At 41.4% G+C, this 16,055-nt stretch overlaps 1 protein-coding gene across 11 annotated transcripts in view; it reads left to right on the top strand.

The window, feature by feature from the left end:
* Positions 1 to 16,055, top strand: part of LOC127005088 (piezo-type mechanosensitive ion channel component-like) — a 60,681-nt gene that overhangs the window by 15,756 nt on the left and 28,870 nt on the right. For 8 of the 11 annotated variants that reach the window (XM_050873596.1, XM_050873605.1, XM_050873603.1 and 5 more), the window contains exons 8-24: positions 748 to 915; positions 3,866 to 4,081; positions 6,703 to 6,978; positions 7,441 to 7,569; positions 7,840 to 7,977; positions 8,361 to 8,526; positions 9,126 to 9,307; positions 9,868 to 10,038; positions 10,369 to 10,490; positions 10,832 to 10,941; positions 11,786 to 11,928; positions 12,433 to 12,609; positions 12,890 to 13,004; positions 13,520 to 13,710; positions 13,931 to 14,132; positions 14,759 to 14,851; positions 15,283 to 15,445. In XM_050873596.1, the coding sequence (XP_050729553.1) occupies positions 748 to 915; positions 3,866 to 4,081; positions 6,703 to 6,978; positions 7,441 to 7,569; positions 7,840 to 7,977; positions 8,361 to 8,526; positions 9,126 to 9,307; positions 9,868 to 10,038; positions 10,369 to 10,490; positions 10,832 to 10,941; positions 11,786 to 11,928; positions 12,433 to 12,609; positions 12,890 to 13,004; positions 13,520 to 13,710; positions 13,931 to 14,132; positions 14,759 to 14,851; positions 15,283 to 15,445 (2,762 nt within the window). The remainder of the gene's footprint in view (positions 1 to 747; positions 916 to 3,865; positions 4,082 to 6,702; positions 6,979 to 7,440; positions 7,570 to 7,839; positions 7,978 to 8,360; positions 8,527 to 9,125; positions 9,308 to 9,867; positions 10,039 to 10,368; positions 10,491 to 10,831; positions 10,942 to 11,785; positions 11,929 to 12,432; positions 12,610 to 12,889; positions 13,005 to 13,519; positions 13,711 to 13,930; positions 14,133 to 14,758; positions 14,852 to 15,282; positions 15,446 to 16,055) is intronic. The other 3 variants (XM_050873606.1, XM_050873602.1, XM_050873600.1) reach the window with 2 other exon arrangements.

The raw sequence follows: 16,055 nt of genomic DNA, 5'->3' as shown, positions 1-16,055 counted from the left end.
CCTCATCTTGCTTCCATTCCTCCCCAGGCTTCTCCACGTCCTTATGATTCGTCTTTCAATTTCTTTTTTCTGTTTCCACTCGTTTTCCTCTCCTCTTTCCCTCATCCCGTTTTCCTCTGCCTCACCGACCACAGAGAAAGCGCTCACGTATTCTTTTCTCACAAATTTCAGTCCCTTGATCTTGTATTCATCCTTATGTTTCCAGCCCGCGGCAGTTTACAGGTAACAAGTAGCATTTTCTTGACGGATGGAGGCTGCAACCGGGGAAGGAACGCGGTCTTGGGAATCCTCGATCGTCCTTTGTTTATGTCATTCGTCCTCTGAGTGGTTTTATTTCTCTTAACTTCAATGTGTTAAGAGTTCTTCGTATGACTCTGGTGGTGTGTAGCTCTATTTGTGGCCATTTTTCTTTCTCCCTAAGCTTCATTAAGGTTATACACGGAGGAGGAGGAAGCTAGAGAGATGGAGATGGAAGAAGAACGATCACCCTCTACTCCAGGCTTTACCTACTAACCTGGTGGTGGAGGAGGAAACCCAAGCACTCATTTCTCTCTTTTTAAACATTATTAAGGATATTCACGACACAGGAGGCCAGGGAGGAGGAGAAGGAGAAGGCTCACCCCCTAATCCAAGTTGTCACATACGAGCTTGGTCTTGGAGGAGGAAACCCATACATTCTACCTCTACAGCAGCTGCCCCATGCCCCTGTTGACCCCCCCACGCCTCCCCGGCCCTTCCATCCTCCAGGCGGCGCTGCTGTCACCCGTGGGCTCCAGCGTGCGGTACCTCATCCGGCGAAGCACGATTCGAAGCCGCTCCATCAAGTCGGGTCGCTCCTCCGCCTCTGAAGCCTCTCGATCGCGCCGCACTTCCTTCACCCACCAGTCCCGCCGCCGCCTCCTGCCTGAGTCTCAAGTACTGACATTATTTCACCCACTACGAGCACTAAACATTGATCTAACTCACTGATCCACCTCACATTATTTCACCCACTACGAGCAGTCCAACGTTGCCAGATTGTCTTACTCAGCCTCATATATTTACCGACGTCCGACCCAAAAACTGTCGTGTGGACCCCAATAAGGAGATTCACTTACAATTATCGTTAAAGTAGTTAATTCCTGATGTTTCTTGGCAATAGTTAGGCGTCAGAAACCGGTAAATACTATGCTCTAAGGACGATAATCTGGCAACGGTGACGAGTACTAAACATCGAAGTATACTCACTGATCCACCTCACATTATTTCACCCACTATACTAAACATCGAACTAACTCACTGATCCACCTCCGTATTGCTTCTAACCGTTCCTCCTTCACGTAGACTTCACCATTTAGCTTCGTAGGCTTACACATCACTCTCGCCACTGCCCTCTGCCTAAGTATCAAGTATCCACTAAAAGCACCTCATATCCGTCTGACACCACCTTTTCTAGCACACAGACACTTAAATATCACTTCGAACCATCTCTCATTCACTTATATTTTACCATTTAGCAATCTAGACAAACCCATCATCACTTCATCCCTTTCTTAGACGAATTCATCACATAACCTTCTTTATATCACCCATCTTCATCACGTCTCATCTGTATAACATCCTCTGCCTCCTCGCCTCATGCCCCTCTCATCATCTACTCATTCCAAACTTACGTGGTAATTTTAAGTAAGACTGCAATTTAAATCAGCAAACCCTGGCACAGTATCAGCGTATACATCATTAAAATTCTAACCTAAACTAACCTTACCAAATTTGTAGCCTGTTTCCACTTAACCCGGTAGCTGCAGGAATCATGTTTATTAAAGGTCCCTCTTGGCGAGAAAAATTAGAAAAAATCATCACTCACGCAAACCATTTCATAATATATATCAACGCATTTGTGATCAGTTTATGCATCATCTGTTTTGGGGGGTTTATATCGTGGCAAAAATGTGGGTCGTCGCTGGTACACGATGAAGCCATAAATTTGGCCCGTCGCTGCTACCGGGTTAAATAGCAACCTAACAACATAATTGGTAACTTAGCCTCATTGAAAGTGGTCCAAATAGTAACCTAGCCTCATTGACAGTGGTCCAAATAGTAACCTAGCCTCATTAAAATAGTAACCTAACTCCATTAACATAGCAGGGATTTTTTCAAGTTTGTTTAGGGGGTTGAAGGGATAGGGACTGACCTGAAAATGATGATACAGACCTTGTTTCATACTTCCACGACATGCTCATCTACCTACATTCCCCCCAGCCCAGATAACCCTCATATTTTCCAAGAGAGTGTCAGACCCATGCCCATTCTACAAGCTCTCCCTTCCCAGGTCATTCCTATGACATTAGTTTTAAGAATATCAGCATGCCAGACCCTGCTTCTGTGGACCATTCTAGTTAGTGGATTGAGGCTACATGCAACATTGATTTTCTTTATTATTAGTATGATTCAGATTGGTTTAAAATAAGCAATGGAAAGTAAACTATGTATAATTCACCAGGGTTGGTTTCCAAGTTTGTAACGTGTAAATGACATTTTTTGGTAAGGGAGAGCTTGGAGTAGGGTCAACACAGGCTACCAACTCTGATGACATCAAACACTAACAACATCCTTCTGAAACCCAATGACACGTACCTTCATAATGCTGTTCTTATTTATGCTCACTATTATAGTAAACATTCTTTTTTGCCTGCAACTATAGTGAAACCAAATTGCCGAGTCCGTTTTGGCGTTGGCTCCCGCGGGTCCATTTCTCCCCTCTGCTCTGCCACACAGTCCCAACACTTATTTTTTCCTCTCATATGTTACCTATAGCTTACATATGAGAGGAAGAGATAGGTGTTGGGACTGTGTGGCAGAGCAGAGGGGAGGAAAGGACCTGTGGAAGCCTACGCCAGACCGGCCTCGACATATTTGGAAGACTATAGTTTAAGATATCGTAGCCGTGTACTCTGTTCACATTACCTTTGAAAACAAGCCCCTCCCTCTTTCCCAGTTCACAAGTAATCCACCTCCTCCAACTCAGGCTGCTTGTGACCGGTGGATGCTGGAATAGCTTAAATCTTATTAGTTATTACTGGTTGCTTGGTTGGGGTGAGAGAGGACTGGTTTCACTGTTAAACTGGACAGAGTACAGTGAAATCACCACACGTACTGCTGTAGGTGATGCAGAATGTACTAATGGTATCAGTAGATCTTGTAAAAATTAAAGTAGTGGCAGAGTAGCAGCATCACTAACAGCATCTGGTTTCAGTGCGCACATAATGTAAGTTGCACACACACTATTGCACTCCCTCGGCTGGAATACATACACAGGCTTTTACCACACAGTTTTCAAGACCTTTGATAGCCGAGACCTTTAATAGCTAAACTTTCCTATGAGTAAATCCCTTTCAACTGTTTAGCTTCAAAATCCAGCATGAGGAACCAAAAAGATTGACAATTCTCTAGTGCCTCCATGTGTTCCTCTTGTAGGAGCAGAATGTTGTGGGCTTTTTTTTTCCATTGATTTTAACTTGCCATTGGTTTGCTTCTTTCCACTGCAAGAACACATCCCTTGAAACAAATAAAAGGGAAGACTAACCAAAAAGTTTTCATAAAAGACCACAAAACCAGATCATATAACTTCACCCTAATTATAACTTAGCCTCCACATTTGGTAACCTACCCCCACTCAAATAGTAATGCAGACCCACTTAAATGTTAATCCAGTCCCTCAATACCCAGCAAATGCACATATACATCCAAAAGAAACTCATCAATCCCCCCCAAAATAAATAGATGAAAAAGGAACACACACATACACACACCCATGGAAAGACACCTGTGTATTATTCCTCCCGTGAGTCCCTCCCCACGGCATGCTGTCTCCTCTGGCTGGCAGGAGGCAGGGGTGGCGGTAGGGGGCAGCAGTCTGGGCTCGGGTCTCGGCTTCGGCCAGGACTCGGACCCTAGCTGGGACGCCCCCCTGCCCTTGTGCCGCAACCCGTCGATCCGAGACTCTGCCTGCAGCTATAACACCACCTCAGCCCGCAGCCTCAGGTCCTCCTATGGCCCCAATGGCTCCCTTCCCTCCAAACTGTGTCCCAGGTCCTTCCAGGTAGTGTGCTTGGTCCTTTCCCATGCCTCCTTTCTGTTCTTTTTTGTCTTGCTTCCCTTCTCATTTTCTTATTTCTTAGTCTTTTTTTTGTCTTCCTTACTTGTTTCCATAATTTTGCCTTTTCATCTTTTCTTTGTCTTCCCTACTTTCCTTCCTGTCCTTCATTTTCTTTCTTACTTTATTCTTTTTTTAGCTTCTTTCCTTCTCTCTTGTCTTAGCTCCTTTCTTCCTTCTTTTCTTACCTCCTTCCTTTCATCCTTCTTTTCCTAGTTTCTTACTTCCTTCACTCTTTTCTTAGCTTCTGGGCAGCTCATAAAACAAAACCTTCCATTTTTATTTTGTGATCAATTTCATTTTTGCTCTTTCGTTGGAACTCCTTTGGTCTTACTACATCCTACCCACCAAGTCCTGTTCTATGGCATTTCGGGTGTTCCTTGTGGTAATTTTCCCTTTTGTGTACTGTACTCATGTAAAAGTTGATCTTATGTACAAGTTGGCCCCTCTATGACATTCTTTCTAAGTACATTTGACTGAGAAACAGGTTTATCCTCCTCTTGAAAATTAGCGTCCTCATAAAAAATCAACCTTTCAATCTCGTCCTCTAAAAATTGTTCAAAAGATTCAACTTGTATTTGAATATGTGTGCTCTTCATCTCTCCTGATTGTGTCTGTGTTCTTGTAAACTTGTTATCCACATTTTTCTGTAAACAAGTCACCCTCTCTATGTAAACAAGTCACCTTCTCTGTCTTTAAATGTGTCACTTTGTCTGTAAACATATCACGCTCATCTGTTTGTAAGTGTTACCCTCATCTCTGTTAATATGTCACCCTTTTCTGTCTGTAATCAAGTCATCCTCATCTGTCTTGCTAACCTGTCACCCTCTCGAGTCTTGGTGGTGTTAACGTCTCTGTAGCAACGACTCTCTTCTCTGTGACGATGGCAACCTGGCACTGTGGCACCCCGGCACTGTGTGTGTTGTGTAGAGGAATATGTTTTGCTGTTAAACTGTTGTGTGGAATTGTATTTGTCCGTATCTTGTTAGTATTTCTTTTTTTGTTGTTGTTGTTGTTATATGCACTTTATAGGGTGTTTTTTTTTCCCACAGTATGTATGTTTGGTAAAAGGTGAATCTGTTAATATGAGTGGCATCAGACCCATGCTTAGAATATGGACTGTTGTCGCAAACATGATTTCTGTCACTGCACATGCCACTATATTCATTGTGGTTGTTATCACAGTTACTATTCAACTTGTAGGAATCAAAATGTAGTGGGTACATAGTGTATTGAGTACATTGTTTGCATGTCTTTTTGTCACAGTAATCTAACTACATTCTACACATACTTATGTAGAAGCCACATGCAAACAGTTACATATTCCATGTGGTTTAGTTTCTGGTATATTGTGTCCCTGGGGTGTGTGGTGGAAGCTGTGTTACTGGTGTGCTGTGTCCTGTGTCCTGTGTGTTGAGTGTTTAGCTGTGGTTTTGGCCCATAGACTTATTTTGTTGTATTTGGACACACACACACACACGTATGTTTTATGTATGCATACTTCCATGTGTCTGTCCAATATTCAATCTTTTTCAGTATTTAATATTTTACAATTTAATTTTTCTTTAGATTTTCTCTTTCTTCTTATCATTATATGGTATGAGTTGTGTGAACTTTCCCTTTTTAATGGCACCACCTTTTTCCTAAGTTTTACAGCTGTTGATTACACTTTACATCATGGAGTGAATTCCTTACAGTTTTGTATTATCTCGTCCAAATATATGACATGACTTTTCTTTTGTGTGTTTGTAGGTTTGTGCAGAAGTGATTTTACAGTAAAAGTCCATTAATCTGAAGTCCAGCGGTCAGAAACTCAGCGGTCTGCTCATGCAAAAAGAAAATTAAATTCCCTAAAAAGCAAGTCTGAATTTTATAAAACAGAAAATCATGAGCCTCCAAAATGCAGTTTTTAAATTGTTGCATGTAATAAATTAAAAAAAGAACACATAGATTAACAGGCTTTTACTGCACATTATTATTTTATTGTGTTTATCATAACCATATAAATTTTGCTGGACGTCTGCAGGATAGGTTTGACTCAGCCCTTCAGTATTACCTTTTGAGTTGTGTTTTTTTACATTTCTAATAATTAACTGACAATTTAATGAATTTAATGAACATTAATATTTCAGTCTTATTCTTTGCACTGCATTAAACAAAACCTGTTTATTCATAGGGTTTCTTGTGTTTATTACATATTACTTTTAATCTACAAAAACAAAAAAATTTCTCTTATTTAACTCTACTAATCTCACCTTGCTATATTTATTATTCAGCTAAACCTTTTTAATTTATGTGTTTTCTCATTTTTCATTTTTGTTATTGCTGTTTCACTGTATACACTTCTGTAAAAGTCAATATTATGTACAAGTTGTCCCTCATCAAAACTATTATGATGTATTTTAAACTTGGGAATGAATTTAAACTCTAGTTTTAAAGTGAACCCTCTAAACTTGAGCATGTTCAGTATTCTCTATTATGGGTTTTATATTTTAATTTCCAAGTATGTATGTCACTCTTTTCCTCTTATTCTTGTCAAACTCTCCTGACCTCACCTTCACACTCAGAGCGAGGCGAGGAGTGAAAGGAGTGGCTGCCTGCTGTCGCCTCCACTGTCCTCCACCACCCAGCCTGAGGGAAGTGAGGGCACCCGCGTGGAGGGGGACGTGGAAGGCAGCAGCAATGTGGGTGTTGATAGTGGAGGAGCAGGAGTGGGAGGAGGAGGAGGGGAGAAGGGGGAGCCTGAGGAAGAGCACCCCCTGCAGAGGCTCATCTACCCCCTCATCAGTGTGTTCCAGCTGGTGATTCGCTCCTCGTACATCGCCACGAATATTGTCATGATGGTGAGTGAGGCTTTTGGTATGTCGTGAATTCTTAGCCTTTTAATTGCCTTTGACTGCTTCCTTTGATGTAAAAAAAGCAAATATTCCTCCAACAAAGGATGAAGATGAATCTGCATTTAGATAGAAGAGAGAGTTTCCATAGGTATATATGGAAGGCAAAGAGAGATTCATATTTGATTTAGATTGATTCAGTTCTTATAAAAAATAAAATAACCTGAGATTCTATTGATTGTGTCTGAGATAATCCTAACCTCTCTATTCTTTTGCATTTTTTCTTTTATTCATTCATTTATTTATTTGTTTACTCTTTTTCGTGTGTGTGTTTGTGTGACAGAAAAATAACCTGAGATTCTATTGATTGTGTCTGAAATAATCCTAACCTCTCTTTTCTTTTGCATTTTTCTTTTATTCATTCATTTATTTATTTACTTTTTTTTTTGTGTGTGTGTGTGTGTGTGACAGGCATGGAGCATCACGTACCACAGCTGGCTCACCTTCGTGCTGCTGTTGTGGGCGTGTGTTCTCTGGATGATCCCGAACCAGCGTGCCGCCATGCTCCGCTGCTCCCCCTTCCTTGTCATCTACGCCGAGGTCAGTGTTTCCTCGCTTGCTTCCATCCCTCTTTTACCTCAAAGTCCTTCATCTAAAAGTATCATTTAAGAGTCACTCACCAAAAGTCCTTAACAGATATATTTTTACTATTCCAGGTTTCTTTACTCAGTCTTCTTGTCATTATCATATTTCACTTTTCCTCAGATTTGATTTTTTCTTAACTTTGTATGGTATGGAATATCTACCCCTACTTCTGCAAGATTTCCCCTTTCCATGTCTCTGATTACTCTTTCATCCCTTTCATGGCAGCTGCTGTTATTGATTCAATACATCTACTGCATGGACCTGACGGAGGAGGAGCTGCCTAGCCAGGTGGAGGCCGTCAACCTCAGTCAGATTGGCCTTGTCAAGTACCCGACGCTGCCGTGCAAGCCCCTCATGGTTAAGGTGTGGACCATAAATGCATCTTATTTTATCCAACCTGAAAAATGGCAGTGAATAGCTTTCATGTACTTACTCAGTTTAGTTCCTATAAGTAATGCAGGTAATCCTCATTATATTTATAGGCTAGGTTCCTCAGATTGAATATATGGTCTTTCATAAGTGTCGTCCCTCTTTGCCATCATCACTTCCTTCAGCATTACATTTTCACGCCTGTTCACTTCTATCCAAATACCGACTATATCATCTCCAATTTTTTCAGCGTTATATTTTTGTGTCTATTCACTATCATTTTTATGCCATCTTTGCTTTGATACCCTTTTTTTAGCGACTTCTTCACAGTTACTCACCTTCGTACGAATGTCATCTCTGCATCTCATCCCCACCAGGTCCTGTACACCACCATGTTCTGGCTCACGCTGCGGCAGTATGTGCAGGAGGTGGTTGAGGTCACCAAGCGTGAGATGTCCTCAGCAGCCGCCCTCCAGCCCTTCACCGTCGCCGTCAGCACCACCTCGTCTGGACAGCCCGTCACCACACTCATCTCCTCCCATGGTACTACCCAGCCCGTCCTTCTTTTTCATCTCCTCCTATGTCGTTTTTATGCTAAAAGAGACAGATCAAGGCTTTTGAAATACTCACACAAATGCTCATAACATAATGATCCCACATAGTAAAGTAGCAGTGGTCTAATCTAATTTCAGATCTGAACCTGTGTTATTTCCAATCCCATGATATAAAGCATTCTGTACCTTAATTCATATATTTGTCTGGTTCTTGCTATTTTTCGGGATTAGGCTTGGAGTAAATGTTCCATAATAAGAACTTACAAAATATTAACACCTGAATGCATTGATTTTATAGGGATGTGTTCCATGGCCATGCATAGTCTCACCTCCATATACATATTCTCTTTTTACCAAAGCACCACAATAACGTTAAAGAAAGTAATGAAGACCAGTAGATTATATGTTTTTTTCCGACACACACTGCACAGGGGAACAGATGTCCTCCCTGGATAAGGAAAACCTGGTGTACACTCTTCTGTTTCTTCAGCGTTCTTTTTTATTCTGTCATCACACTACCAGAACATGGAAGAAGATTATGAAGGATAAGGACTGCTAATTATGTTTTTTTTCTCACACGCTTCACAGATGAACAGACGTCGTCCCCGGTGATGCAGCGCGTTGGCCAGTGGCTCCGCGGACTCTTGGTGAAGTTCTGGATCTGGCTGGTGGCGATCATGCTCTTCATCTTCGGCATCCAGGGCTCCGAGGTGGTCATCTTCCGCATCATGTACATGGTCCTGTTCCTCATCTTCACCATCACCTTCCAAGTAAGTTTGCCTTGCTTTATTTTCTTATTTAGCAGGACTTAACCTTTTTCTTTAGTCTGTTTTACTTATATTATCTTTTAGTATTTTGACCTTTCTCTCCTAATTGGTACAACAGGAAGAAAGTTATAATCCAAAAATAACAAATGTCTGAATTTTAGTATGCAGGGAATAAAGAAAAAGTTTTGAGATTGATTAATTGACTTTTACCAATCTACTATTAAGTTTTACTCATCTAATTTTACTGATACTAATGAAACTGGTCACTCAAATATTCACTCAAAATCTGTCCTTCCTCACAGCTGTCGTATTCTGCTTGGCGCAACTTCCTGTACGGCACTAATCTAATTTTACTGATACTAATGAAACTGGTCACTCAAATATTCACTCAAAATCTGTCCTTCCACACAGCTGTCGTATTCTGCTTGGTGCAACTTCCTGTAGGGCACTAATCTAATTTTACTGATACTAATGAAACTTCCTGTACGGCACTAATCTAATTTTACTGATACTAATGAAACTGGTCACTCAAATATTCACTCAAAATCTGTCCTTTCCCACAGCTGTCATATTCTGCTTGGCGCAACTTCCTGTACGGCTTTTGGCTGACGGTCATCGTGTACCAGATGGTTGTGTTGGTCCTCACGTACACGTACCAGTTTGACAACTTCCCGCAGTACTGGGAGAACTACACGCGCATCCCCATACAGCTGCAGAAGGACATGGGGTTAGAGGTAGGATAGGGGCTGGGTGGCTCTGTGGGTAGGCATGAATAATGATAGAAAGAGGAGACTGGTGGTGAGGCTAAAAAACTGGAAGAAAAGGAGACATTGAGAAAAGGGATTATTTTTGAGATACCTCGTCTTATCTTCCCTCATTTTCTATTTCTATTACCACTGTTTTGTCATTCTCAGTCTCCTCTATGTTGCTCTTCATATCATATTTCTTTCTACTTACTAAAACTTCATTGGCGTTTCCTTCCATTTTATTTTAGCAGCATTTTGTGGGTGTCATGTTTATTTCCTGATCTGCCTCCTCTGCAATACCTCTCTGATCCTCCGCAGGTGTATGACACAGGCCGCCTCTTCGTCCAACTCATGACGCCCACGTTCTTCGTCATCGTCACCATCATCCAGGTTCACTACTTCCACAAGGACTTCCTGGAACTCTCGGACATCGAGCAAAAGTAAGGAAAATGTTGGTTCTCTCTTTGTCAAGTTACTTTGCCCTTTATATACTGCCAGCATTCATGACCATTAGTTTATTTTGGTTTATATGTACCTTCAGTGGCCTTGAACGTACTGCCTTTGTACTTTAATATTTTTTTTTGCAGTAAAGGAGGCAGTTCAAGGGCAAATTAAAAAAAAAAAAATAGGTGTGCTCCGAGTTATAGCCTATCAACTCTCTAGGTCTTCACATTGGAAAGAAATTATAGGATGTCCAAGAAAAATGTCTAAAGATGTATCATAAATTTTCTTTACCATCACATGGAGTATCTGGCTCCTAACAAGTTTTTTCTATTCCCAGACCTGACCAACCCCCTGTGAAGGAAGCCCCAAAAGACCCCAAGAAACCCAAGCCTCCAGGACACAGTGCCCCAAACCTCCTGGAGTCCTGCACACTGGAGGATATCAGAGGTGAGTCCAGGGAAGAGAGGTAGAGGATAGGGTAGTTTCATAAGAATAGTGATAATTTGGCAAAGCTTTCGTAGAGGTTGTGGGCATTGCCCCGGGTAGTTTTATGAGCCTAATGAACATTTGATAAAGCTTATGTAGAGGTTGTGAACATTTCCATGGGTAGTTTCATGAGCCTAGTGAACATTTGATAAGGCTTTCATAGAGGTTGTGGGTATTGGCTCGGGTAGTTTTATGAGCCTAGTGAACATTTGATAAAGCTTACGTTGAGGTTGTGAACATTTCCATGGGTAGTTTCATGAGCTTAGCGAACATTTCATAAGGCTTTCGTAGAGGTTGTGGGTTTAGAAGTAGAGGCTAGTTCTGTGAAAATAAGTATTAGAGGACTCCTGGAAAAAGCTGGTTGTAAGAGTTACTTTTGACCCGTTAGCAGAGATGGGCCAAATTTGTGGCTTTACCATGTACCAGCGATGGGCCAAATTTGTGGCTTTACCATGTACCAGCGATGGGTTAAATTTGTGGCTTTACCGTGTACCAGCGATGGGCCAAATTTATGCCATGATAAAGACCCCCCAAGATTGATGATGCATAAACTGATCACAAATACGTTGATACATATTATGAAATGGTTTGCGTGAGTGATGATTTTTCTCATTTTTCTCGCTTAGAGGGACCTTTAATAAACTTGGTCCCCGCAGCTACCGAGTTAAGAGTCAGCTTAATAGAGGTTACTTGCTATGAGAGAGTTATGTTATTTGACCTCCTTTTTCATTGAATTGTCTCGTATCTCATCCAGCTTTCACCTTACCCACTTTCCTTCTTTTTGATAGTTTCCCCTTTTTTTCAGTGGCGTTGGAGCACTATGGTCGGCGTCTCCTGGACTGGCTGCAGGCGGTCTTGGGGTCAGCCTTGGAGCTTGGGTGGCGCTTCCTCGAGATCCACTTGATGAAGATTGTCCTTGGCTCGGTTATAACGCTGGCCTGCTATGATGTAAGTTCCTATAAAGTTTACGCTAAAGTTTACATGATGAGATGATTCAGATCCTCACTTCTCTTTATTTATGTTTGATGATTTTGTTTCCTCTTTCTTTAGTTTCATGTGGTGTGTTATTATTATGATGTCCCTGTTTCCTTTTCCTCTTCCTGGCTAATGAGTTTATGCATATCTGTTGTCTATCCACCATTAAGTTTACATGATGAGATATCCACTTCTCTTTATCCATGGCTGATGTTTTTGTTTCCTTTTTCTTTAGTCGGAGTTGAAGTGTTATTATGAAGCCCCCCATTTCTTTTTCTCCTTCCCGGCTGATGAGTTAATGAATATATGTCTTGTTTTTTCTCCATTCCTCACTAATATCATCATCTACCCTCAGTTGAAAGTGTTATTATTTTGAGACCCCCATTTCTTTTTTTTCTTTTTTGTTGTTGCTGATGAGTTATATGAATATCTGTTGTTTTCCTCCATTTCTCAGCAATATCATCCTCTTCCCTCCAGGTGTGTCCCCTCCACTGGGCCTTTGCTATCCTCGCCTCAGTGGCTGTCCCATGCCCAGAGAGGATCCAGACCGCCATCTGCCGTACCTGTGTTGTCCTGTCGTCCTTCCTGCTCATTGCACGGATGATCTACCAGATTGACTACATTGACCCGGAGGAGTGGGCGGCAGATTGTTCAGTACGTCCTCCTTGTTTGAGTGTGATTGTAGTTCTGTTGTTGAACACTGATTGTGACAGAGGTAGTAAAGGGGATATATAAACTGTGGCCAAATAGGCAAGGTTGTAATGGTACTTATGTATGTGATAATCTTTTGCATCTTCTTCTGTTCTCATTTTACAGGAATAACAATATTGTGGACATTTTTCTTTTCCATTTTTCTTTGCCCTTGGTCTGGTCCCTTCACCATGACAATGAAGTAAAAATATATATAAATTATGATGCTGTTTTGGCCCCACAGATCTTCAACAATGAGACAGCCAAACCATATCCTCTGAACACGACCGCAGACAACGCTGCGTGGACCGGCCTCACCAAGACGGACAACCTGCCTAAGTACCTCAAAGGATACATAGGTAGAGCCTCAGTCTGTTGTGCTGTGTAATAGCCTGAAACACAGACAATTAAGGGTCTTGAGTTGTGGGGTACCGTTTGTCTGATGCTAGAGTGTCCACCTCATGTCTCAGTGGCCACGGCTTGAGTCTTGGGAGGATTGTTGGGAAAAACGTTTCTCCTGAGCAGATTGATTTTGCATGTGGTTTGAGAAGTGGCATTCCCCCTATAATAGTGGAAGCAGTGGTAGGAGCCGAAGGGAACCCCATGGCATAAGGCCTTCATAGTCCTGTACAGCTGGAATGCCTCATGAGTTATATAATGTCATGGAATCTCTTGTAAGATGTAAAAGTTAATATAAAGAAAATACTTCCTTTACAATAGATATATTTGCATTAAGCACATGATATGACTTTTAACCATAGTAGCTAAAGTGTTCCTTGGTATGAAATCTAAAATAAAAAATCATCCATTAATCACATATATTTGAACCTAAAGTCACTGAAATGAGGCCCTGACCCCCCTGCGTCCCGTCCAGGCATCATCGTGGTCATCACGGTGCAGGCCGTGGTGGGCATCCGGCAGCAGTACCAGCGCAAGGTGACGGGCCTGCCCCCGCCTCCTCTGGGGGTCCTCTTCCCTAATGTGACTCGTGCTGTGGCGGATGACGGCATTGTGGAATGTCTTAAGTTTTTACTCAATTATGGCTTCTACAAATTTGGTGTGGAGGTAAAGCCACTCGAACCTTGTGTAGTGTAGTCATAAGTGATGCTAGAATAACTGTACCATAAAGATTAGGATCCTTCTTTTTTTTAGCAGTGTATTTTCATACTTTTTCCTTGTTTCATTTTTGCCCATAACTGCCTTCTCTGCTATATTGAAAAATGGTGAATAATAAATAAATAACAATCCACCACTGAACCTCATACTAATGCACTTTTTTTGCCAGATCTGCCTCATGAGTCTGGTGGCGGTGATTGGGACGCGGCTGGACGTCTACTCGCTGTTCTACGCCGCCTGGCTCTGTTACTTCTACAACCGAGAGCGCCGAGGCATTGCCAGAGTGTGGAAGGGCTTCGTCATCTTCATCACCATCCTCATCCCTCTCCAGTACCTCATGTGTGTCGGTATTCCGCCCGGCATATGCACAGGTGCGGAAATTTATTGTTATTTTGTTGTTAATGAATCGGTATTGTTGTTTAAAAGACGGATAGGTGTCTAAAGAAAGCTATCTAATTTAGTGTTTCTCTTAATTTTCTTCCTCTTCACATTCTTTCATTTCCCTTGCTCTTTCTTTTCTTCCACTTAATTTTCTTTCTCTCTTTCCTTCCTTTTTACTTCCTTCTTCTTTGCTTCCTTCCTCTTTACTTGCTTCCTCTTCACATTCTTTCATTTTCCTTGGTCTTCCTTTTCTTCCATTTAATTTTCTTTCTTTCTTTCCTTCTTTTTTACTTCCTTTTTTGCTTCCTTCCTCTTTACTTGCTTCCTCTTCACTTCCTTCTTCTTTGCTTCCTTCCTCTTTACTTGTTTCCTCTTCACTTCCTTCATCTTTCCCTTCTTCCACTTATTCTCTTCCTGGTGACTTTTCCTCTTTATTTTCTTTCTCATGGCTCTCTTCCTCTTTACTTCCTTTACAATTTCTTCCACTTCCTTCCTCTTCACCTTGAAAATACAAACGGATCTCAAGGCTGGCAAGATGCTACTAATCTGTCAGACTCTAGGCAAGGCTTCCACACCCTCCTGGTTCACACTCTTAGACACCTTCCTCCCCTCACAGACTACCCGTGGGCTGGCGAGATGGACCCAGAGCTGAGGGAGTGGCTCTTCTTCCCAGACTTTGTGAAGCCACCCGAGTCGTACAAGATTGTCAGTGAGTGTTCATGGATGTTATTTTTTTGTGTGTATTTATTTAGTTTTACATATTTATCTAGTTCTAGTTGTGAGATTCAGGAATCAAGCTACACTTACAGGTTTCTGTCTCCAAATCTCAGTTTATCAAGTTTAGTTCTAAGTTCATGAATGTTTTCGGCTTGAACTGTCTCCTTTTCGTTGTTATTTCAGGTGTTAATGTATCCACAAGGGTGTGTGTGTGTTCTTGTTCTTATGTTCTTACTCAGTTGTATATCTATGGGATTGATTATTGCATGTTATTGTATGATTCTTGAAACATATATATATTGTATGTGTATATATGTGTGTGTGTGTGTGTGTGTGTGTGTGTGTGTGAGATTCTTGCATTTTGCTTTGAAGAATAGGAGTTGATAGTCGGCAAATACAGGTTGTACACTTTCACACCCACAGCCGACTTCTGCCTCCTTATCTTCGCGGTGAGTCAGCAGCGCGTCTTTGAGATAGAGTTTGCTGACGGGGCCGAGTCGTACGAGGGCGGCAGCAACAAGGAAATCGTGCACGAGGACCAGGCCTCCCTCGTCAACCCCATCCCAGACTTCGTTACCTATGCCAGGTGAGGTGTGGAGGACTAAGGACGTCTGACAACTGTTGCCATTCACTTATATCGTAAATTATTGTAAGGCAGATTATAAGATTTTGTTTGCAGAAGTGTGTTGCTGGTGGCTACTGAGGCTCACTGGCAACCATAAAGATATTTTTTTTATTCTTAAATCTTGTTCGACAATATTTTAACTTCAGAATTTAGTGTGTGTTGATTCCAAAACTTTTCCATTTAAATTGTTTTTGTAGCATTGAGTTTTGAATGTTGCTTTGAGTTAAGTTGTCTTGTGTCTTGCAAGTTTTTAATATACTGGTTGTGAGTTCCATTTTTTTTAAAATTGTGTTAAGAGGAGAGTGTCAATTTTTTTCTGGAATTATTCTCTGGAACCAAAGTTGACAGTTTTTTTATATCTTTCATTCATACTCAAGGAGCATTTAGGGGGAATTTTAACATTTTTTATTCAGTCCTGCAAGTGTCTGTTTCCATTTAAAAGAAAGTTGTAGGAGTTTGATTTTATGCAGCTTTTTTGTAGACATGTTTCTTTATAAATATTTAATTTTCAGCACTTGGTCTGTCTCCTTTATCGTAAAAATTATTTGTATAGGCTTTTACTGTTATGTCA

Source organism: Eriocheir sinensis, chromosome 29 (assembly GCF_024679095.1).
Source record: "Eriocheir sinensis breed Jianghai 21 chromosome 29, ASM2467909v1, whole genome shotgun sequence".
NCBI lineage: Eukaryota > Metazoa > Arthropoda > Malacostraca > Decapoda > Varunidae > Eriocheir > Eriocheir sinensis.
This window is presented reverse-complemented; position numbering and strand designations above follow the sequence as displayed.